At 46.1% G+C, this 25455-nt stretch overlaps 1 protein-coding gene across 3 annotated transcripts in view; it reads right to left on the reverse strand.

Moving 5' to 3' along the window:
• The window catches only part of LOC118398262 (dyslexia-associated protein KIAA0319-like protein), a 36693-nt gene extending 12425 nt beyond the window's left edge, over positions 1-24268 (reverse strand). Inside the window, exons 1-4 of one of the 3 annotated variants that reach the window (XM_052470551.1) lie at positions 24244-24268; positions 8993-9164; positions 8142-8273; positions 2836-3185 (exon numbers count right to left, since the gene is read on the reverse strand). In XM_052470551.1, coding sequence (XP_052326511.1) covers positions 2836-3185; positions 8142-8253 — 462 coding nt within the window. In that variant the 5' untranslated portion in view covers positions 8254-8273; positions 8993-9164; positions 24244-24268. Of the gene's footprint in view, positions 1-2835; positions 3186-8141; positions 8274-8992; positions 9165-12701; positions 13386-13806; positions 13940-24243 lie in introns of those variants that run through there. The other 2 variants (XM_035793428.2, XM_035793429.2) reach the window with 2 other exon arrangements.
• Positions 24269-25455: the final 1187 nt, after the last annotated feature.

The raw sequence follows: 25455 nt of genomic DNA on the forward strand, positions 1-25455 counted from the left end.
ACACACCTCCAGGGTGTGAAAGGGCTATTCTACCAAGAAGGAGAGTAATGGAGTGCTGCATCAGATGACCTGGCCTCCACAATCCCCCGACCTCAAAACAATTGAGATGGTTTGGGATGAGTCGGACGCAGAGTGAAGGAAAAGCAGCCAGCAAGTGCTCAGCGTAAGTGGAAACTCCTGTTGGAGTTTGGAAAAGCATTCCAGGTGAAGCTAGTTGAGATAATGCCAAGAGTGTGCAAAGCTGTCATCGCGGCAAATCAAATCAAATTTATTTACATAGCCCTTCGTACATCAGCTGATATCTCAAAGTGCTGTACAGAAACCCAGCCTAAAACCCCAAACAGCAAGCAATGCAGGTGTAGAAGCACGGTGGCTAGGAAAAACTCCCTAGAAAGGCCAAAACCTAGAAAGAAACCTAGAGAGGAACCAGGCTATGTGGGGTGGCCAGTCCTCTTCTGGCTGTGCCGGGTGGAGATTATAACAGAACATGGCCAAGATGTTCAAATGGCCAAGATGGCAAAGGGTGGCTATTTGAAGAATCTCAAATATAAAATATATTTAGATTTGTTCAACACTTTAATTACTACATGACTCCATATGTGTTATTTCATAGTTTTGATGCCTTCACTATTATTCTACAATGTAGACAATAGTAACAAAAAATTAAGAAAAACACTTGAATGAGTAGGTGTCCTAAAACTTTTGACCGGTTGTGTACGTTATTTACACAAGTATTCAGTCTCTTTGCTATGGGACTCAAAATTGAGCTCAGGTGCATCCTGTTTCCATTGATCATCCTTGAGATGTTTTTACAACTTGGAGTCCAACTGTGATAAATTCAATTGATTGGACACGATTTGGAAAGGCAAACACCTGTCTATATAAGGTCCCACAGATCAAAAAACAAGCCATGATGTCGAAGGAATTGCCTGTAGAGCGCCGAGACTGGATTGTGTCGAGGCACAGATCTGGGGAAGGGTACCAAAAAACGTATGCAGCATTGAAGGACCCCAAGAACACAGTGGCCTCCACCCTTCTTAAATAGAAGACGTTTGGAACCACCAAGAGACTCTTCCTAGAGCTGGCCGCCCAGCCAAACTGAGCAATCGGGGGAGAAGGGCCTTGGTCAGCGAGGTGACTAAGAACCTGATGTTCACTGACAGAGCTCCAGAGTTCCTCTGTGGAGATGGGAGAGCATTCTAAAACAGGGGTTCTTAAACTTTTTACGCCTGGGACCCAAATGAGAAATCCTGTGTTTTCCTGGGACCCAAGCTTATGAAAACATGCAAATATTCATAAATATTGGTACATTTAATTAGTCTTATCCCTAAAACAAATGCAATATAGACAAATAACAATGAGATACACATATAAATAGCTATTCATGTTTCCTTTTCCTCATTATACACACTCTTACAGCCTCCTGAGTGGCGCAGCGGTCTAAGGCACTACATCGCAGTGCTAGCTACGTTACTAAGGATCCGGGTTCAATACCGGGCTGTGTCGCAGCCAGCCGCGCCTGGGAAACCCATGAGGTGACGCACAATTGGCCCAGCGTCGCCCGGGTTAGGGGAGGGTCTGCCTGGCCGGGATGTCCATGTCCCATCGCGCCCTAGCGACTCCTGTTGCGGGCCGGGCGCATGCACGCTGACATGGTCACCAGGTGTACGGTGTTTCTTCTGACACATTTGTGCGGCTGGCTTCCGGGTTAAGCAAGCATTGTGTCAAGAAGCAGGTTGTGTTTCGGCTAGGTTGGGTTGTGTTTCGGAGGACGCACGTCTCTCGACCTTCGTCTCTCCCGAGTCCCTACAGGAGTTGCAGCGATGGGACAAGACTGTAACTACCAATTGGATCTCCCAAAATAAGGGCGAAAGGGGTAAAAAAAATAACAATAATAAAATGTATTAAATAAAAAAACACTTACATATCTGTCTAGGTTGGAACTGTTGCTGTTAAACCACAATAAATCATTTTCATTCTGAACTGGAACAAACTGATTTGTTTGAGGCATCACACAGATGTAAACCAGAAAAAAAAACAGTCCTAATGAGAGGTATGTGACTGGTTGAAGTTTTCAACAAGCAGGTCTATTCTGGGCTCAGTTCTGTTCAGTGCAACCCTGAGGTCACGCTCAGCATTGAGACCGTTACTTGCTTTTTAAGTCATCCAGAGTTGAGAACCCTGACTGACATAGTTATGTGGTGCCAAACCGGATCAGACTGCTTTCTCAGTCAGTCTGGAGACGGCTTCCTGCAGTAGATGAGCAACCCAGAACTGTGTGAGTGTGTTTGCCTCAAAAAGCATCTTGCATCAATCACTTTTTTGGTTACTACATGATTCCATGTGTTATTTCATAGTTTTAATGAATTCACTATTATTCTCCAATGTAGAAAATAGTTTAAAAAAATAAGAAAAACCCTTGAATTAGTTGGTGTGTCCAAACTTGACTGGTACTGTATGTAAATGTGATTTTTAATTTGTATAAAATGTGCAAACATTTTTTTTTTTTTTTAAACTTTTTTCTTTGTCATTATGGGATATTGTATGTAGATTGATGAGGGAATTTTTATTTATTTAATCCATTTTAGAATAAGGCTGAAACGTAACAAAATGTGGAAAAGGTCAAGGGGTCTGAATACTTTCCGAATGCACTGTAAGAGATTGCATAGCTTACATTAACACATCAGTTAGAGAAATATAGATGTCATCCATGTATAACTTTATAGGAGGGTATTTAGTCTTTGTTTTTATCTACTCCGTCCCAGTGATCCCAGAAGGAAGGGTAAACAGGAATCTATGACTCAACTACAATACTCAAACTTTCCGTTGACTCACAGTGCTAGAAAGTTGGTCCGACCCACTTCCCTTTCCTGTTGGTGCTCGCCTCTGCCTTCTCCTTCGAGCTGTGGTGGTGCCCTTTGAAAGCTGCTGTAGGAGCCCCAGGGACTCGATGTGGGGCTGGGGTAAAGACGTGACTTGACAGAGCCCGCTGTTGGAGCAACTCAGTAGGACACAGCGCCCCCCCAGGCTCCACACGGCACTGCAGGCAGGCTCCAGGCAGCATGATTCCCAGCAGCTGGCGCTGTTCCTGCCCACGGCCAGGGGGCGCCAGCCTAAACCGACCACACTGCTCCAGTGGATCCCCAACACTCCCCCGGTCACCCGGCAGACCTCGGCAGATACACCTGGAGAGGGAAAGAGGATGAAAAAGTTGTTATAGAGAGTGTGTGTATATATATTTTTTATTTAACTAGGCAAGTCAGTTAAAAACAAATTATTTTTAACAGTGACGGCCTACCCCGGCCAAATTATGCACCGGTCTATGGGATATAAAGAGGACGCGATCAGTGACTTTGCCATCTGGGACAGGGATTGTATTTTCTGTGGGTACTTGGGGCCAATGTTCCCTCTAAGCTGGGTGCTTGGGGCCAATGTTCCCTCTAAGCTGGGTGCTTGGGGCCAATGTTCCCTCTAAGCTGGGTGCTTGGGGCCAATGTTCCCTCTAAGCTGGGTGCTTGGGGCCAATGTTCCCTCTAAGCTGGGTGCTTGGGGCCAATGTTCCCTCTAAGCTGGGTGCTTGGGGCCAATGTTCCCTCTAAGCTGGGTGCTTGGGGCCAATGTTCCCTCTAAGCTGGGTGCTTGGGGCCAATGTTCCCTCTAAGCTGGGTGCTTGGGGCCAATGTTCCCTCTAAGCTGGGTGCTTGGGGCCAATGTTCCCTCTAAGCTGGGTGCTTGGGGCCAATGTTCCCTCTAGCTGGGTGCTTGCGAGCAGTAGCCCCGAGACTGCCGTGTGGAAATATCAGCCCACAGAGAAAAGCAGGAGATTGAACTTCACTCAACTTTCTAGAGCAGTGGTCACCAACCGGTCGATCTCCAAGGCATTCCTAGTCAAACATTCTGTAAAAAACAATTATAAAGCCTTGTGTTCCTATTTTGTTTTATTTGTCACAGGCTGTTGGCGGTAGGTGCACCTGATTCACCGGCCCTGCATGCCGGGTAGGTGAACTGTTGCCATTTTGAACCATTTCATGTGTCTGAAGGTAAAAACTCTGCCTTCCCGGCTGGCCCAGAGAGCAAATCAAGTGCACTGTAGGCCTACCGCTGGCCAATCGTATGGCTCAGATGACCATGTCTGCAGTAACGTAGCAGACATAAAAGAAAGCTACAGCAAAGTTGATACTGTGAGATTTCAAAACATTTAAAACCATGACTAGAGACAGACTGTCAACGAATACAGCAAAGAGCTGCTGTTATTATGAGTGAGTTCATGTTTAAGTTCTTACTCAGCATTGACTGAGTGTTGAATACACTTTCTATTCAACACTTTTACAAGGCCTAAAAAATGATCATTCTTCCTATTTCCACTCAGCACCACAACAAGCAGTAATGAATGAGTAGGAAAGTGTATCTATATGCTTGAGTTGTTGTTTTTCTTATTAGTGGCTTGGGTCTTATTTAATATTTCACTTCCTCTATTCATAGGAGTAACATAAATTTGTGCGTGAGGCAGTAATAATGCGGTGAGAAGTGAGTCGCCCCATCAGCTGGAAGACTGTGTCCCTTTAGGTCAGCGGAGGAAAGGGAGAGCGGAGGGATGTTGAGAGGCGGACCCTCAGTCTGCTGCTCTCCCCCTCCGCTGAGACTGACCCTCAGTCTGCTGCTCTCCCCCTCCGCTGAGACTGACCCTCAGTCTGCTGCTCTCCCCCTCCGCTGAGACTGACCCTCAGTCTGCTGCCCTCTCCCTCCGCTGAGACTGACCCTCAGTCTGCTGCCCTCTCCCTCCGCTGAGACTGACCCTCAGTCTGCTGCCCTCTCCCTCCGCTGAGACTGACCCTCAGTCTGCTGCCCTCTCCCTCCGCTGAGACTGACCCTCAGTCTGCTGCCCTCTCCCTCCGCTGAGACTGACCCTCAGTCTGCTGCCCTCTCCCTCCGCTGAGACTGACCCTCAGTCTGCTGCCCTCTCCCTCCGCTGAGACTGACCCTCAGTCTGCTGCCCTCTCCCTCCGCTGAGACTGACCCTCAGTCTGCTGCCCTCTCCCTCCGCTGAGACTGACCCTCAGTCTGCTGCCCTCTCCCTCCGCTGAGACTGACCCTCAGTCTGCTGCCTCTCCCTCCGCTGAGACTGACCCTCAGCCTGCTGCCCTCTCCCTCCGCTGAGACTGACCCTCAGCCTGCTGCCCTCTCCCTCCGCTGAGACTGACCCTCAGCCTGCTGCCCTCTCCCTCCGCTGAGACTGACCCTCAGCCTGCTGCCCTCTCCCTCCGCTGAGACTGACCCTCAGCCTGCTGCCCTCTCCCTCCGCTGAGACTGACCCTCAGCCTGCTGCCCTCTCCCTCCGCTGAGACTGACCCTCAGCCTGCTGCTCTCTCCCTCCGCTGAGACTGACCCTCAGTCTGCTGCTCTCTCCCTCCGCTGAGACTGACCCTCAGCCTGCTGCTCTCTCCCTCCGCTGAGACTGACCCTCAGCCTGCTGCTCTCTCCCTCCGCTGAGACTGACCCTCAGTCTTCTGCCCTCTCCCTCCGCTGAGACTGACCCTCAGTCTGCTGCTCTCTCCCTCCGCTGAGACTGACCCCCAGTCTGCTGCTCTCTCCCTCCGCTGAGACTGACCCTCAGTCTGCTGCTCTCTCCCTCCGCTGAGACAGACCCTCAGTCTGCTGCTCTCTCCCTCCGCTGAGACTGACCCTCAGCCTGCTGCTCTCTCCCTCCACTGAGACTAACCCTCAGTCTGCTGCTCTCTCCCTCCGCTGAGACTGACCCTCAGCCTGCTGCTCTCTCCCTCCGCTGAGACTGACCCTCAGATGCAGGCACCATCAGCTCAGTGAGAAATGACCCTCAAAAAGCTAATTCCCTTTAAATGAGACAGCCCTCAGCCTGTGCCTCACTCCGCTGAGACAGACAGCCGGATCTATCCCTCCGCTGTGACAGACCCTCAGCCTACTGCTCAAATTTTGAAATACAATGAAACAAAAATGGCCAACAATGCAGTGGCAGACCCTCAGCCAAAGCCAATCCCTGCAGAAATACTGTATTGGGCCTATAGCTTACTCCCTCCGCTGAGACTCACCCTACAGCCTACTGTTTTTAATTTGTTAATGTTGCATAGGCTCAGCCTGTCACTTTCAATGTAACATACTGAAACAAACCCTCAGCCTATATTTTGTTGTGGGCATAACGACCCTCTGAGCCTAGGAGCTCTCTCCCTGCTTGACACGCACCCTCAGGCCTGCTGTACTCCCTCCGGTGAGGCGTAAACAATCAGAGCTGCTGTAGGCCTCCCTCCGCAAATAGACCATTGTCATCAGCCTATGGATCTCTGCCATTTACTTTCACCTGGACTGTGTTTCAGCTGAGACGGACCCTCAGCCTGATGCACTTGTTTTGAGATCAGACCCGAGCCTGCTGCATGTCCCTCCGTGTGCAGCCTTTTGTTCATATCCTTTGCTGAGTTGAGCCTCAGCCTGCTGATTCCCTTATCTGAGACTGACCCTCAGCCTGCTGCTCTCCCTCCGCTGAGCACAAAACCTGTACATTTCTAGACTGACCCTCAGCATTTGTTTGTCTTGAAAAGGGGCAGTGTTGTATTTTGAGACTGGCTTAAATCAGCCTGCTGCTCTCCCTCCGCTGAGACTACCATCAGCCTGCTGAATCTCTATAATGAGACTGACCCTCAGCCTGGGAATAATCCCTCCATTGTATTTTGTCAGCCTGCTGTTCTCTCCCTGCATCAGACTGACCCTCAGCCTGCTTTTCAGTCCCACCTTGTTTGAAGGACAAGTGGATAAACAGCCTGCTGTCAAACCCTGAGACGTTATTTTCAGTCTCATGGAATCTAGGCCTCCACTGAACACAATATATTAGCTGCTGGCTGCTACTGTAGACTGGAATGATAACATGGAAATAGCTATTCTAAAATATTACTATTAATATAATAAAATGTTCCCACAGTGAGACTGACCCTCAGTCTGCTGAAGTCCCTCCGCACGAGACTGACCCAATGTTGCTGCTCTTCCCTCAGCTGAGACTGAAGTTTGCTCAGTCTCCAAAAGAAATTAGAGGGAACATCTGCTTCCCTCCCTGAATGTTTAGATTTTTTAGATCCTTCTTTCTTAGCTCTGGGAAGCCAGGTGTGTGCAATCTGAGAGCAATCAGACATTAATGCGCGAGGCAGATGAGAAAAGCAGCCGACACTGGTTTTGCGCCCCACTGATTTAGGGCATAGATGTTGTGTCATTGACATTAGTCTACTGCCTTCCCTTGCTGAGACTGACCTTTGCAGGCACCATCAGCTCATAAAATACAAATAAATAGCAAATGATTTAAACCTGCTCACTCAGCTGTCTCTCAACATACAGTAACGCTCCAGACATGCATGAAGCTCAACTGCTCAATCAAGTCACAGTGGTAAAGGGAAACGAGGCCTTTCCCTGACAAGACGATGATTCGGCCTTATTATCACCAAGGTCAAAAAGGTCAAAGGGCTTAAAGAACATAAACAAAAAGGCAGGCTGAGTGTGTCTCTAGACAAGACACCAACCATCACAGACTCAGACACTCACTGACAGCGCAGCTATTCCCATGGCTATTGTTGCCATAGCTCGGGAGCTGAATATTATGGGATGTGGGTGTAACCTAAACTCTGTGTAACACTGCTTGCAGCGATTGGGCCCCTTTTGCTTTCTTTTAGAGAATGGAGCCTTTCGCCTCTGTTTAGTCATTCCCCTCCTACCCGAGCGACACGGACTCACAGAGGACCGATTGTCCGGCCTACATTGTAACTCACCATGCCTTGTGGCTTCCACGCTGTAAAAACAGCCATTCGGAGTGAGACACCACCGAAGTATGCATACACGCCTCAGAACCAACAGACAGTATAAACAATTACTAACAACCCAATAAACACAGAAAGGAAAGACACACACAAAGTAAAAGATATGCCAAGGTGTAAGGCACACCCAATGTAATAAAGGCAAGCATCTATTGTTAAGACAACGGTATTCATGTGTTAATGTCTTAGATTCAATCAAGTGTATGGGGAGTACAACAAAACAATCAAATCAAGGAATACATCTCATGCATTCTCACATCTTGGACAACCATGAAACCGTGAATATTTCCAGAGAAATGTATCGGTGCATTTTACCTGTGGGAGGAACTAAGTAGCACAAGAAGCCCAGTAAAAGGAAGAGGAGATGCCGCGGTCGTGTCAATCGAGGTTGACTCCAGCTGAACAGGTTCTGATATGCATAGGACATTTTCCACGAGGACCAAAGACCTGGACAGAACAGAAACAGTTGTCGGGATTGTGTCACATTACTAGCCTGGAAATCCAGACTGAAATCCCGCTCAACAGTGAAACAATAGTAAAGCGTAGCATGCTTCGGTCTTGATTTCCAGGCTATAACATCACACTACCTTGGTGTAATTCAACACCAGCACAAAGGCGGCGCTATGAAGGGATTGATGTTTAATGTCTGAACGGCACTTTGCCCATCGGGCAAGTCAGAAGTATTTTTGGGCTGCCCCGAAGATTACGATAATATGCACGAAAATGTAAATTGGCTATTTACACGCAGAAGTGCAATACATTGCTTGCCTTTCACCTAAACATGGCAGAAAGATCAGTACTGAAATTCTTTATTTTTGGTTGTTTTCAGTTAACAGAATCTCAGAGGAGGCTTCGCTGGCATAAATTGTCTGTCTTCTACTTAAACAATGGGGAGGAACCAGAAAGATGAGTTTAAGCTACTGGAATTCTTGGTAGGTGGTTCACATGTATTTTATTCCCCACCTGCTCAAAGGGGCAACCTTAGAGCAGGCTCAACTTGTCACTTATCCCAAGCAATACGACAACCCTTAATGTCAATCCTAGCTAAGAATATTGTACACATTGTATAATTTCCGGACATTAAATGAGTCAGACAGTACAGCAGGTGATCAAATACAATACAATGAGATGTAAGCTCAGACATTTTTATAGTACAGTAGATTTACCTTTCTCCGGGCCTAGTGGTGGAAGAGGGTGGAGACAGAGCAGCTGGAGTTAGCTTACGTTGGAAGGGAGGTACAGTGAGGTGAATGGTGAAGACAGGTCAACACCAGCACTTTGTGGAAGAGCAGCTTCAACATGACACTCCCCCTGGCCCCTGGCAGACTACAGAGCAACCTGGCGGAGGAAAGGGGGGGGTTCACCTGAGATGTTCTAGAATGTAGTAACGAGCGGCTGTTCTATTAAGCACTTGTAACAGGCTTTGGTTTAACAGACATTCTGTTTCAGAGAATAATGAGCATTGTTAAATATTTGAGTGACAGGTGTTGTCTATTATTTCTATATGTCAACTATTCACCCACTGGCATAAGCTTTCACTTTTATGCACTTCTTCTTCCAAACACTGTTTATTGTAAATGGTGAGGTGGACTGCATTTTATAATGGTTATTAGTACTCAAGCTGAAAACAAAAAAGAAATGTGCCTTTTCAGGACCCTGTCTTTCAAAGATAATTTGTAAAAATCCAAATAACTTCACAGAGCTTCATTGTAAAGGGTTTTAACACCGTCTCCCATGCTCGTTAAATGAACCACACTAAAAAGAGGCCTTTCTGCTGACTCTGAAAAACTCCAAAAGAAAGATGCCCAGGCTCACAGCTCATCTGCGTGAATGTGCCTTGGGCATGCTGCAAGGAGGCATGAGGACTGCAGATGTGGCCAGGGCAATAAATTGCAATGTCCGTACTGTGAGACGCCTAAGACAGCACTACAGGGAGACAGGACGGACAGCTGATCATCCTCGCAGTGGCAGACCACGTGTGACAACACGTTTTTTTTTACAAATTAAATATGTTTGTCACATGCAGTGAATAAAACAGGTGTAGACTTTACCGTGAAATGCTAGCTTATGAGCCCTTCCCAATGACGCAGACTTAACATTATTATCGAACACAAGAGGAATAAAATACACAAGAATGAAGCTATATACAGGGAGTACCAGATCAATGTGCAGGGGTACGAGCTGTTTGTAAACAAAGTAAATGTAAGCAAACACTGACTCAAAACAAGGTTTAAACTATAATTTTGATTACATGGATGGTCAGTCCTTACCTCAGCACCCATACCTCTGTCTATGCATTTGAGAGTGGTTACATTTCTCCAGCCCCACCCCTCAACTTTTTACAGAAGCAGGGGCGTGGAAAATGCTTTGTTATCGTTTCAACTGCTGATTGCCGCTTTAAAAAAAGGTATTAGAAATACATCGAAACACATTCATGTTGAAGTAAAGACCACTATCAAAACATATTTAAAAAACATTTCTCTGTGCCTTGAAATTCCGTTACCAAAAACTGTACTCTACTGCAGGGGTATTCAATCGGGGGTACATGGCACCCTAGAGGTTTCGCAGGGGTACTGCAGTGGGTCCGCAAAAATATATTTTTGCATTGTTTTTATGAATATCACCAGCAACAGAATAAACAGATATTTAATTACGTTGTCGTTGTTAATTCAGTACTGAGAGAGATTGTCATTTCTTCAAACGATCATCTTTATTTAATTTTGATTCATTATTGCAATAATGAGGCTGGTCGACCCCCCCCCCACCCTTGAGTGTTGGACTGAGTAACCTAACCTTTACACAAATGCAGAGTACTATATATAGCTGACACTAACAATGATCAGTCATGGTTGGTTCAACCCCCCTCGTGCAGACCAAGGAGCATGATAAGGCACTCTGGGTTCATCCTGTCGTTACCTGCACGTGGGTATTGTCTTAACCCCTCCCTGGCTTAGTTTCCCAGGTGCAAGGATTATTTAGAGACAATGAGGAATTGTTCTAAACTCCTCCTGGCTATCTCTATCTCGGTTACACCCACCACATCTTGCCTATGTAATGCAGTCTAACTCATTTGTCAGCTCAAGCCATCTCTCGTGACCATATGCTCAGATTGGCTGCAGTTAACTTGAACGGAGACCATCAAAAACAGCACTAGCAGGACAGAAATATACTACTGTTGGTTAAGTAAATCATCATTTACTATTAATAGAAAAATGACATGCCTGATCTGTTTGATATCACAACATACCTACAGTAGAAGAGGAAAATCGTATCTACAATGATGTCAACTTGATTTCTCAACTCCTAATGTCGAGGAAATTACACTCACTGGAGTATCTGACACAGGTTTTGAAAAAGCACCCAGTGTGGCAAGTTCTACTGGCTGCCGATATGTTTCCTTGACTTAAACATTAATTTTTGACAACACATGGCTAATCAAAACAGCTGTTCTTGAATGTGAAAATGTGTTTGGAGTAATCTTCTAGCTAATAGGGTCTCTTCCAATCCTAATGTGGGGAGGTCAAAATAATGAAAAATTATCTACCAAAACGATTATTTTTAAATTGTTGATTACTTCTCATTGCCATTATCATTCACCTGCTAAAAATTATTTTTCTAACGTATGATGGGGGTCCCTGGGTTGCCTGGGAAAAAAGGTTTAAGACCCCTGCTCTATACTCTACCGAGCTGTACTTTGAATGTCCAAACTTGAAAAACATAGTCGTCTATGATCATTCAAATAATAGCCAGTGATAGAATAATACTCACATATGCAAAGGAGGATATTTCATATTTATACCTTTGTGTACCTATTCAGGATACATCAACATGAAGAGAATGATATTCACACCCATAATTATGCATTTCTGTGTAGCCCAGATCTGGGACCCATGATGAAATTCCATTGTAGTAGTCACATAAAAAACAGAGGAAGATTTTATTGAAATTCAGTTACCAAACTTTGCATCTGAACAGTTCTTCCAGAATGTGTTTTTGTAAAATGTTCAGTGTAAATTGATAAGTTGTCCTTGTGCATAGAGTTGTATGGTTCGTTAAACTTCAAAATCAATGGTTTTGATTTGGCATACATTTTAAGTGAAAAATCTTCATCTCAGCGAAATTCCATTAACGTGGAATTGCCCAACTACAGTAGGAAGTCTTTCTGGAGTCCACAGAATTTCAAATGAGCCGACAGGAAATTGCATTTCAGATAAGTTAAGATAGACAGCGACTTACCGGTAGTGGACACAAAAGTACGAGCATCCCCAAAACGTTCAGCGGCAGATTTAAGACGGCGCTGACTTTTCTGACCAAAATAACACATTAACGCATTTTCATACCCATCTTTTGCTTTGGAAGTGAGTTCCAGCACTTACTGTGGCCTTCTCCTAGTAAGTACAAAGCTTAGCTTGAGACACAATAACAAGTATGTCAGAATAACATGGCCGCAACAGTTGGTCCCACAGGTTTGCCTGGTGGGACTCAAAAAGTTTGCCTTCTGAGAATGGATTCATTCCAGCAACTCAAAGCTGTGTAGAATTCTATCTATAATACTACTATCGAATTACAGAAGGCGGAAAGCTTGCCACATGCTGAAAATCTACCCCATGGAGAATAGCAGTAGACTACTATGTCTTACTTCACAATTCCTCAGAAAGTTCTTGCAGGAGGTCCAGGGGGGAAAAAAACTAAACAGATCAGCATGAGAACATTTAGTTCGGGTTGGAGTAGAGTGCATTGCCATGGCATTGGACATAGGCTCACTCACATTCACAGCAGTTTCTGACTAATTATCTAAGTGAGAGTATGCGGCAACTGCTGAGCTATTAAGTCATTTAATATTAAGCGTCCAATTACTAAGCATGACTAACAAACCTGCATGACAGAGGTCAATTCCTAGTCGGATCCGCATTCCAGCACGCAGATCATGCCACACTTCCATCCGCCTCAGTCTTATCAACTGCTGTAACGTTATCCTGATAAAGAAGCCGACTGCAATGACGGATGTCACAAAAGCCTGGCTTTTAGAAGTTGTTTACGGCGTTTAGAAGCCCAATTGGCTTTGTTTCCTGTTAATTTAAGTTCCTTTCATATAAGACAAACAGGTGAAAGTTTTTTTTTTTAATTAAAAAACACTTGGCTGTCAGTTATTCTAAATTATAACCGCAATTTGCATTTTGGCAGCGCAGTGGCTTGAGAACAGTCGTGACGTGGTGCCCGCACAACTGCGCTCGCTCTGCCATGTGACTCGGTCACTGGGCTGCCACCACCGTCACCGTTTTTTAGAAGCAAGTTCCAATGAGAAAAAACGCAGACAAGGATCTCTGCGATGGTAAACTTCAGATCCGAGAAAGGTTTCCCCTGATTTTTCTTCCACCTCCCCTTCTCTCAGCAAGGCTAATCAAAAACACACCAGTAAATCCTCTGTTGGCTGCTGTCGACAAGACAGTTCAAAGGAGCACTTTCTCGGATTACTGAATGCACCCCATGTCTTTGGCATTGCCTCGTTTCAAATGAAGACACATTCAGATATTTAATCGAGATTTCCATTTGAAACCCTGCAAACGAAAAACAAAATTATAATAATCGTGAAAATGCATGAGTAGCCTAGAAGTATGACCCATAAGAAAAGGTAGCCAAGTTTGTTTTTTTAACAAGCTGAACATAGCCATTGGATAAGCAAGCAAATCATCTCTAAAAACCGTCCTCACAGTCGACATCAGTAGGCAAGATTGCGCAGTGGAAACACCGATTATGATTGAAGCCATTCTTCCATTATAATCATGCATAAATACATATGTTATTGATATTCAATATGACAGGTGTAAAATGTCATATATCTCGGTATAATCCTGGAATGACCACCCCGTCCAGGGACCAGCTGTTTATACTGGTGTGGCTTTGGAACCTGGTATCATTAGCCCACTCACTGATCGAATGCATGCAGTTTATGTATGACAGCCGAAAATTATACACTCACCAGTCGTCGTATTAAATGTTTCGCTTTCTGTGTTTGAGCTAGGATACGTCGTCGTTGCTCGCTGTTCACTGTTTGGGTCAGCGCTTCCTTACACCACTGTCACAACAGGCAAGAATAACTAAGTACTTCCGGGTCACGGATTTTTGGAATCCTTCAGAATAAGATATCATTCCTTAGTAAATTAATAGTTAGGGCAAAAATAATAGAACATTGGTTATTGTGGAAAATCCTCTTCAATCCAATATTTGTTTCATATTGGACATACATATCGCACTTTAGGCTACACAATTATTGTGTAGCCTATGTTGTGTCGCAATAAAAGGGGGGTCCATTCTACTCAAGAGCACTTCTAGTTTCCAAATCTACAGTTACACCCAGAGGAGCATCTCTGCTCATTTTGCAGCCAGGTCACCCGTGATACAAATCAGTATTCGACATCCATCATCCATGTCTGAGGATATCAGAGATGACCTGAAATCTGGTCAATAGGGGCAACAGTGAGCGCTAGCCATAGAACGTTGTTTTGATATTTTAATATTTTAAGCCTATTAAAAACTTTAACCTTTACCGTAATCTTTTCACACATGAATTCCAAATATATCGAGTGGTTGCCCCAGCATTGGTTTTTTTAATGCATGTGATGTGAGAATGCAATTACTGTTCCAAAATGTGATTGTTATGCAACAGGACAGTTAACATGTGCTGCCCTCAAACCAAACTTGTCAAGTTTTATTTTCTAATAACAGTTTGAATTGAGCTGTGTCCGGCCTCATTAATTCACATAAGTAGCCAATTTCACTGTTGTGGTCAATTTATTTTTGAAGCATAACTGAACCAGACCAACTTCCCTATTTGACAAGAGCCCAAGTACTTCCCCAGTGTTTCCCAGATCTAATATGCAGACATTTGCACATCTCTTGGCAGAACAGGACTTGTACTAACTTTTTCTCCATGGCACATTTTCTGGCTGGTGACTCTATTGCCTTCATTGTTGTTTTCCTTATGTAACAGTTATGTCTTATGTTCCGTCCCTCTCTTCGCCCCTACCTGGGCTCAAACCAGGGACCCTCTGCACACATCTACAAATGCCTCCCACGAAGCATCGTTACCCATCGGCCCAAATGCCACAGCCCTTGCAGAGCAAGGGAAACAACTACTTCAAGGTCTGAGCGAGTGACGTTACCGATTGAAACGCTATTAGCGCGCACCCCTCGAACTAGCTAGCCATTTCACATCGGTTACACTTACAAATAATAAGTGCCTTATTTTCTGTATATCGTGTTGTCGTTTCTACTGTAGCATACTGTATATATGTTTGTATGTATGTTTGTATATATGTATGTACAGTACAAGTCAAAAGTTTGGACACACCTACTCATTCAACGGTTTTTCTTTATTTTTTCTATTTTCTACATTGTAAAAACTATGAAGCCAACAAAGCACCCCCACACCATCACACCTCCTCCTCCATGCTTCACGATGGGAACAACACATGCGGAGATCATCCATTCACCTACTCTGCGTCTCACAAAGACCCAGCGGTTGCAACCAAAAATCTCAAATTTGGATCAAAGGACTGATTTCCACCGGTCTATTGTCCATTTGCTCGTGTTTCTTGGCCCAAGCAAGTCTCTTCTTTTTGGTTTCCTTTAGTAGTGGTTTCTTTGCAGCAATTCGACCATGAAGGCATGATTCACGGAGTCTCTTCTGAAGAGTTGATGTTGAGATGGGTCTCTTACTTGAACTCTGTGAAGCATTTATTTGGGCTGCAAACTGAGGTGCAGTTAACTCGAATGAATTTATCCTCTCACTCGACTGACTTATGGTGTGACATTAATGTTAGTATGAACTCTGACCCAGGCGAAGAGAAACACAGCAGATGGAGGTAAGGGTAAATCCAGAATATTTACTTAAGCTCTTCATAGCAAAGTAAGAGAACACTGAACAAAACATGAGACCTGAGCAACTGGCACACTCCACAGAGGAACCTAAATAGTCATCCAGCAGGTGAACCCAATAAGCCCAATCAAGGTCACCTGGATACTGGAAGTAACCCAAGGGTGCTCTCCAGTGGCAACCTCGGTTAGTACACTCAAGGGAGAAAACCTGACCTGTGACATATGGTACTTAAGACAACTAGGAACTCAGAAAAATAGGTAAAATCAAGAAGTCAGCTATCTTGTTGGAATTCTGAGTTGGATGACCGTTCAAAATCATTTTTCCCAGTCAGACCTCGTTTTTTTCAGAGTTCCCAGTTGTTTTGAACGCAGCATCAGATTGTAACTATGGTACCTCAGGGTTGCTAGCTCAGACCCCTCCTTTCAGGGGTTTTATTTTTAATTAACTTGTAAACTTCTCCTGTGTTCCCCCCCATTTATTAATAAATCCCCCATCATAGTAATATTTCCTGCATCATATCCCCCATGATACCTTCCCACATTTTTACTCAACCATGGACTTGAAAACCCCCCAAAATTAAATTAACCCCCTCACAAACTCCCCTAAAATGGCTTCATCCAATCCTGGCAATGTTGTTTAGCTTTCGCGCGGTTAACAAAAAATATCTAGTTAACAGAAGAAAGGAAGACAAAATAAGGACAAAAGAAGGACAGGAGAAAAAGGAAAAGAAAGAGGACAACAAAGTGAAACAGTCAGCACTTCTATTGCAACTTCGTATTTCGTCGTCCTAACGTAGTCTACACTGCTATCTGCCCAGCAGCTAGCCAGCTAGCAAACGTCCACCGTCTACCGAATAGCAGCACTGTAGAAACTATTACACTCAACTGAACGACTTGATTAGTGTAGTGTTAGCTAGCTACATAGTTGTCTTTGCTGTCTTCGTATCCAAGATAATTGTGTAGTTTAGAGCGTGTAGTCTTAGAGTGATTATCTTAATTTACCGAGGTTAGCTAGCCAGCTATTTGTCGTCCTTAACGTAGGAGACACTGCTAGCTAGCCAACAGCTAGCCAACGTCTACTGAATAGAACTTCCGCACTCAACAACCCGGTCGCATTCCGCTTCGCTCCACAGGTAGTATCACATTTTCATTTCATTTCATTACAGCACAACGGTTTGATTTGTTTGATCGTAGCTAGCTACATAGCTAGCTACATAGCCGTCTGTGTATCAAAGATAATTGTGTAGTCTAGAGCGATTTTCTAGGTTAGCTAGCCAGCTATTGTCGTTCTTTTAACGCAACGTAACGTAATCAACACTGCTAGCTAGCCAGCTAGCCCCGAATACTGTGTAGCAGCACTGTAGAAACTATTACACTCAACGGAACGACTTGATTAGTGTAGTGTCAACAACGCAGCCACTGCCAGCTAGCCTACAAAGTCAACAACGCAGCCACTGCCAGCTAGCCTACTTCAGCAGTACTGTATCATTTTAATCATTTTAGTCAATAAGATTCTTGCTACGTAAGCTTAACTTTCTGAACATTCGAGACGTGTAGTCCACTTGTCATTCCAATCTCCTTGCATTAGCGTAGCCTCTTCTGTAGCCTGTCAACTATGTGTCTGTCTATCCCTGTTATCTCCTCTCTGCACAGACCATACAAACGCTCCCACACCGCGTGGCCGCGGCCACCCTAATCTGGTGGTCCCAGCGCGCACGACCCACGTGGAGTTCCAGGTCTCCGGTAGCCTCTGGAACTGCCGATCTGCGGCCAACAAGGCAGAGTTCATCTCAGCCTATGCCTCCCTCCAGTCCCTCGACTTCTTGGCACTGACGGAAACATGGATCACCACAGATAACACTGCTACTCCTACTGCTCTCTCTTCGTCCGCCCACGTGTTCTCGCACACCCAGAGAGCTTCTGGTCAGCGGGGTGGTGGCACCGGGATCCTCATCTCTCCCAAGTGGTCATTCTCTCTTTCTCCCCTTACCCATCTGTCTATCGCCTCCTTTGAATTTCATGCTGTCACAGTTACCAGCCCTTTCAAGCTTAACATCCTTATCATTTATCGCCCTCCAGGTCCCCTCGGAGAGTTCATCAATGAGCTTGATGTCTTGATAAGCTCCTTTCCTGAGGACGGCTCACCTCTCACAGTTCTGGGCGACTTTAACCTCCCCACGTCTACCTTTGACTCATTCCTCTCTGCCTCCTTCTTTCCACTCCTTTCCTCTTTTGACCTCACCCTCTCACCTTCCCCCCCTACTCACAAGGCAGGAAATACGCTCGACCTCATCTTTACTAGATGCTGTTCTTCCACTAACCTCATTGCAACTCCCCTCCAAGTCTCCGACCACTACCTTGTATCCTTTTCCCTCTCGCTCTCATCCAACACTTCCCACACTGCCCCTACTCGGATGGTATCGCGCCGTCCCAACCTTCGCTCTCTCTCCCCCGCTACTCTCTCCTCTTCCATCCTATCATCTCTTCCCTCTGCTCAAACCTTCTCCAACCTATCTCCTGATTCTGCCTCCTCAACCCTCCTCTCCTCCCTTTCTGCATCCTTTGACTCTCTATGTCCCCTATCTTCCAGGCCGGCTCGGTCCTCCCCTCCCGCTCCGTGGCTCGATGACTCATTGCGAGCTCACAGAACAGGGCTCCGGGCAGCCGAGCGGAAATGGAGGAAAACTCGCCTCCCTGCGGACCTGGCATCCTTTCGCTCCCTCCTCTCTACATTTTCCTCCTCTGTCTCTGCTGCTAAAGCCACTTTCTACCACTCTAAATTCCAAGCATCTGCCTCTAACCCTAGGAAGCTCTTTGCCACCTTCTCCTCCCTCCTGAATCCTCCTCCCCCTCCCCCCCTCTCTGCAGATGACTTCGTCAACCATTTTGAAAAGAAGGTCGACGACATCCGATCCTCGTTTGCTAAGTCAAACGACACCGCTGGTTCTGCTCACACTGCCCTACCCTGTGCTCTGACCTCTTTCTCCCCTCTCTCTCCAGATGAAATCTCGCGTCTTGTGACGGCCGGCCGCCCAACAACCTGCCCGCTCGACCCTATCCCCTCCTCTCTTCTCCAGACCATTTCCGGAGACCTTCTCCCTTACCTCACCTCGCTCATCAACTCATCCCTGACCGCTGGCTACGTCCCTTCCGTCTTCAAGAGAGCGAGAGTTGCACCCCTTCTGAAAAAACCTACACTCGATCCCTCCGATGTCAACAACTACAGACCAGTATCCCTTCTATCTTTTCTCTCCAAAACTCTTGAACGTGCCGTCCTTGGCCAGCTCTCCCGCTATCTCTCTCAGAATTACCTTCTTGATCCAAATCAGTCAGGTTTCAAGACTAGTCATTCAACTGAGACTGCTCTTCTCTGTATCACGGAGGCGCTCCGCACTGCTAAAGCTAACTCTCTCTCCTCTGCTCTCATCCTTCTAGACCTATCGGCTGCCTTCGATACTGTGAACCATCAGATCCTCCTCTCCACCCTCTCCGAGTTGGGCATCTCCGGCGCGGCCCACGCTTGGATTGCGTCCTACCTGACAGGTCGCTCCTACCAGGTGGCGTGGCGAGAATCTGTCTCCTCACCACGCGCTCTCACCACTGGTGTCCCCCAGGGCTCTGTTCTAGGCCCTCTCCTATTCTCGCTATACACCAAGTCACTTGGCTCTGTCATAACCTCACATGGTCTCTCCTATCATTGCTATGCAGACGACACACAATTAATCTTCTCCTTTCCCCCTTCTGATGACCAGGTGGCGAATCGCATCTCTGCATGTCTGGCAGACATATCAGTGTGGATGACGGATCACCACCTCAAGCTGAACCTCGGCAAGACGGAGCTGCTCTTCCTCCCGGGGAAGGACTGCCCGTTCCATGATCTCGCCATCACGGTTGACAACTCCATTGTGTCCTCCTCCCAGAGCGCTAAGAACCTTGGCGTGATCCTGGACAACAAACACCCTGTCGTTCTCAACTAACATCAAGGCGGTGGCCTGTTCCTGTAGGTTCATGCTCTACAACATCCGCAGAGTACGACCCTGCCTCACACAGGAAACGGCGCAGGTCCTAATCCAGGCACTTGTCATCTCCCGTCTGGATTACTGCAACTCGCTGTTGGCTGGGCTCCCTGCCTGTGCCATTAAACCCCTACAACTCATCCAGAACGCCGCAGCCCGTCTGGTGTTCAACCTTCCCAAGTTCTCTCACGTCACCCCGCTCCTCCGCTCTCTCCACTGGCTTCCAGTTGAAGCTCGCATCCGCTACAAGACCATGGTGCTTGCCTACGGAGCTGTGAGGGGAACGGCACCTCAGTACCTCCAGGCTCTGATCAGGCCCTACACCCAAACAAGGGCACTGCGTTCATCCACCTCTGGCCTGCTCGCCTCCCTACCACTGAGGAAGTACAGTTCCCTCTCAGCCCAGTCAAAACTGTTCGCTGCTCTGGCCCCCAATGGTGGAACCAACTCCCTCACGACGCCAGGACAGCGGAGTCAATCACCACCTTCCGGAGACACCTGAAACCCCACCTCTTTAAGGAATACCTAGGATAGGATAAAGTAATCCTTCTCACCCCCCTTAAAAGATTTAGATGCACTATTGTAAAGTGGCTGTTCCACTGGATGTCATAAGGTGAATGCACCAATTTGTAAGTCGCTCTGGATAAGAGCGTCTGCTAAATGACTTAAATGTAATGTAAATGTTAGGCTAGGCAGTAGGATTGTATTTGGGGTGATGATATGTGAGGTGATAACATTTTATTTGCTTTGTGATTTGTCAAAAACTGTAACTGACTTGTCAAGTCATGTGCTCCGGTTCTTGTAAATAGTAAAGTGCATTCAGAAAGTATTCAGACCTCTTTTTCCACATTTTGTTACATTACAGGCATTTTCTAAAATGGATTAAATACATTTTCCCTCATCAATCTACAAACAATACCCTATAATGACGAAACGAAAACAGGTTTAGTAATGTTTGCAAATTTATACAACATTAAAAACAGAAGTACCTGTTTTACATAAGTATTCAGACCCTTTGCTATGTGACTCGAAATTGAGCTCAGGTGCATCCTGTTTCCATTGATCATCCTTGAGATGTTTCTACAACTTGATTGGAGTCCACCTGTGGTAAATCCAATTGACTGGACATGATTTGGAAAGCCACGCACCCGTCTATATCAGGCCCCTCAATTGACAGTGCATGTCAGAGCAAAAACCAAGCCATGAGGTTGAATGAATTGTCCGTAGAGCGCCGAGACAGGAATGTGTCGCGGCACAGATCTGTAGAAGTGTACTAACCAATGTCTGCAGCATTAAAGTTCCCCAAGTGTAATGAATACGATTAGAGACAGAGCGATTGGTTTCAAGCGCAGGGCGCAGCAGGGTTTATTGGCAAAGGACCACAGGAGGAAGCAGGTAGCTGGGTCCAGGGACAGGCAGAAGGTCATACACAGGGGCTCCAAAAAGCTAACAGTACAGGTAGGGAAAAGGCTAATAACGTAGTCCGAGAGATCAGGCAAGAGGTTGACGACAGGAAATCTGATGGGCAAAAGTCCAGGCCGGAAATAGGCAAAAAGGCGTCGTTAGTGAGGATGACCAATACTAATACAGAAATAAATAGAGCTCCGAATAGACGTTCGGGTGGCGCTCTCGCTGGCCTACTAGCTGCCACGGATTCTTTTCTCCCCCTCCTTATGTGTTTATTGATTACACCTGTTTTGAGTTGGTTGTAATTAGTTGGGCTTTAATAGTCAGCCGGCCCGCCCGTTTCTTTGTGCGGGATTAATTATTGTAACCTTTGTGTTTGGTGTAGACGAACGTGTTGGTTTATGTTTATTTTTGCTGGACTGTTTTCGTCCCCCGTGTCTGGGGCATTTGTCTTGAGCAACCAGTGTTTCGTGGGGTGGTCGTTGTTCACCATGTGTGCATTAAAAGAGCACTATATTGAACTCTCTGTTTTCCTGCCCCTGACTTCACACTCCCGACACCCAGAACGTTACACTCACAATGATGGGGTGCAAAGAACTGAACTAAATAGTGTGTGTAAATGACATACAGGTGTCTGAACAAGTGATCAGAAATCAGGGGATTGGGATCTGGAGAGTGAGCTGCATTCAGGGGATCTATGTGTTTGAGAGTGTGAGCTGAAAAGTGGTCTGGAAAGTGAGCTGCGTTCAGGGGATCTACGTGTTTGAGAGTGTAAGTTGGAGGCAGACGTTACACCAAGAACACAGTGAAATAAGTTTAAATAGAATAAGTTTGGAACCCCCAAGATTCTTCCTAGAGCTGGCCACCCGGCCAAACTGGGCAATCCGATGGTCACTCTGACGGAGCTCCAGAGTTCTTCTTCTGGTCATTCTGCAGCACTCCACCAATCAGGCCTTTATGGTAGAGTGGCCACATGACAGCCCACTTTGGGTTTTCCAAAAGGCCTGAATACCAAGCGTCACGTCGGGAGGAAACCTGGCACCATCCCGACATTGAAGCATGGTGGTGGCAGTATCATGCTGTGGAGATGTTTATCAGCGACAGGGACTGGGAGACCTGTCAGGATCGAGGGAAATATGAATGGAGCAAAGTACAGAGAGAGCCTTAATGAAAACCTGCTCCAGAACGTTCAGTTAGACTGGGGCGAAGGTTCACCTAAGCACACAGCCAAGACAACGCAGGAGTGGCTTCGGGACAAGTCTCTGAATGTCCTTGAGTGACCCAGCCAGAGCCTGGACTTGAACCTGATCTACCATCTCTGGAGAGACCTGAAAATAGCTGTGCAGGGGCCTCCCAGGTGGCGCAGTGGGCACTGCATCACAGTGCAAGCTGTGCCACCAGAGACTCTGGGTTCACGCCCAGGCTCTGTCGCAGCTGGCCGCGACCGGGAGGTCCATGGGGCGATGCACAATTGGCCTAGCGTCGTCCGGGAGAGGGAGGGTTTGGCCGGTCATGATATCCTGGTCTCATTGCGCACTAGTGACTCCTGTGGCGGGCCGGCCGCAGTGCGCGCTAACCAGGTCGCCAGGTGTACAGTGTTTCCTCCGACACATTGGTGCGGCTGGCTTCCGGGTTGGATGCGTGCTGTGTTAAGAAGCATTGCGGCTTGGTTGGGTTGTGTATCGGAGGACGCATGGCTTTCGACCTTCATCTCTCCCGAGCCCGTATGGGAGTTGTAGCGATGAGACAAGATAGTAACTACTAACAATTGGATACCATGAAATTGGGGAAAAAAACACCCCCCCCAAAAAAAGAAAGAAAAGGAAAGAGCTGTGCAGTGACGCTCCCCATCCAACTTGACAGAGCTTGCAGAGAAGAATGGGAGAAACTCCCCAAATACAAGTGTGCCAAGCTTGTAGTGTCATACCCTTTGGCAGCGATTACAGCCTCGAGTCTTCTCGCTACAAGCTTGAGAGGATCTGCAGAGAAGAATGGGAGAAACTTGTATTGCACTGAGTAAAGGGTCTGAATAATTATGTTAATGTGATATTTCAGTCTTTTATTGTTTATAAATTGTCCCCCAAAAATTGTTAAACTGTTTTTCCACTGGATAAGTAACTGGTACTGTATAGGAAAAACTATAGATTCTGTCCATAAAACCAGGGTCCAGTCTACACTTTTGTACTGCCATTTAGCGCTATTCATCATTCTTTCAATTCTTACCAGTTTCCCAGTTCCTGCCGATGAAAAACATCCCCACAGCATGATGCTGACAACACCATGCTGCACTGTGGGGATGGTGTTCTCGGGGTGATGAGAGGTGTTGGGTTTGAGCCAGAAATAGGGTTTTCCTTGATGGCCAAAAAGCTACATTTTAGTCTCATCTGACCATAGTACCTTCTTCCATATGTTTGGGGAGTCTCCCACATGCCTTTTGGCAAACACCAAATGTGTTTTCAGCAATGGCATTTTTCTGGCCAGTCTTCCGTAAAGCCCAGCTCTGTGGAGTGTACGTCTTAAAGTGGTCCTATGGACAGATACTCCAATCTCCGCTGTGGAGCTTTGCAGCTCCTTCAGGGTTATCTTTGATCTCTTTGTTGCCTCTCTGATTAATGCCCTCCTTTCCTGGTCTGTGTGTTTTGGTGGGCGGCCCTCTCTTGGCAGGTTTGTTGTGGTGCCATATTCTTTCCATTTTTTAATAATGGATTTAATGGTGCTCCGTGGGATGTTCAAAGTTTTGGATATTTTTTTATAACTCAATCCTGATCTGTACTTCTCCACAACTTTGTCCCTGAACTGTTTGGAGAGCTCCTTGGTCTTCATGGTCCCGCTTGCTAGTGGAGCCCCTTGCTTGGTGGTGTTGCAGACTCTGGGGCCTTTCAGAACAGGTGCATATATACTGTGATCATGTGACAGACCCAGAGGCGTGCCGTGGTTCTGGGGCCTGGGCCTTCAGTGAAGTCCTACACAGTCCCACCCGAATGAATTCACCTCTTATTACCATCATTATGATGCCATGGCTCTAGACACTATACATTTAGACAGAAACGCAGTATAACCAGTCACCTTGAAATTGACATTTTTATTCAGAGAATTGCAGGGGAAGAGTACAATACCTTTTCATTGTGCAGCTTCGTTGCCCTGCGCGCTTGTTCGTTGAGCTGTAGATCCACTCCGGTGTCCCCAAAAGTTTTCAAAAGCACCATTGCTTGTAAGTGCCCAGCCGTACTTTGGTGTCTCGTTGCTGCCTTGGTTAGACAACTCAGGTTTGCAAAGCCGGTGTGGCTCCAAACACCAAATTGATCACTTGCAAATAATAGGCATTCCCAGCAGTACAGTTTTTTAAAATGCATTACCTTTATTTAACCAGGCAAGTCAGTTAAGAACATATTCTTATTTTCAATGACGGCCTGGGAACAGTGGGTTAACTGCCTGTTTGCAGTGCTTCTCGGAGCCTGTGAGTCATTGATAGCGCCCATAGTTGAAAGGGGCGAACAAACCCCTTTCCCGCCTGTGACAGGCTTTGTAGCGTCGGCGTCTACCTCTCCTGACAATGTCTTTTCTTGAAAAGTTTGTCTTGAGAATGGCGTTATAATTATATCCTCGACCAAATCGATATATTCTCCTTCCGCCACTGTGGGTTGAAAAAACAGCTTAGTAGTACGCATATTAATCCGTAAGATCAATTTCAGTTTCCTAGTTCTGAGACCTGCCCATATAGGACCTGCCTCTCAATATTGGTAATCCAATCAAAAGACGTGCACGCACTACGCCTGCTAGCTGGCTCCTGTGTAACACTGGAGCCAGCCAGCAGGCGTACAATAGCCAACTCTAAAGCTGATTGGTTGACACTAAATTTGAATTTCCATTCACTTTAAGCTACAAGCGCCCGCACTGTTGATTCTGAACGCCTGAGGGCAGATTTTAGACCCCTGGCAACACATGATGGCTGAATATGATTGGATAAAAGATCTAACATAAAGACCATCCCTCCAAATCTCAACCTGGGGCTGGAAGCAGTGCAACCAAGAGGAACGCTATGAAATGAAGAGTGTAACTCTTACTCTATTTGTGGGAAAATATATATATTTTTAAATTATATTCTGATGATGTTTAGGCCAGGAGAGAAGGCCTTGCTGGCCCTGACGGCCCACCACTGGACAGACCATGTGACACTTAGATGGTACACAGGTGGACTTTATTTGAACTAATTATGTGACTTCTGAAGGTATTTGGCTGCACCAGATCTTATTTAGGGGCTTCATAGCAAAGGGGTGAATACATATGCACACACCACTTTTCCATTTTTTATTGTCTATTTATTTTTA

This window comes from Oncorhynchus keta, chromosome 19 (genome assembly GCF_023373465.1).
Source record: "Oncorhynchus keta strain PuntledgeMale-10-30-2019 chromosome 19, Oket_V2, whole genome shotgun sequence".
Taxonomy (NCBI): domain Eukaryota; kingdom Metazoa; phylum Chordata; class Actinopteri; order Salmoniformes; family Salmonidae; genus Oncorhynchus; species Oncorhynchus keta.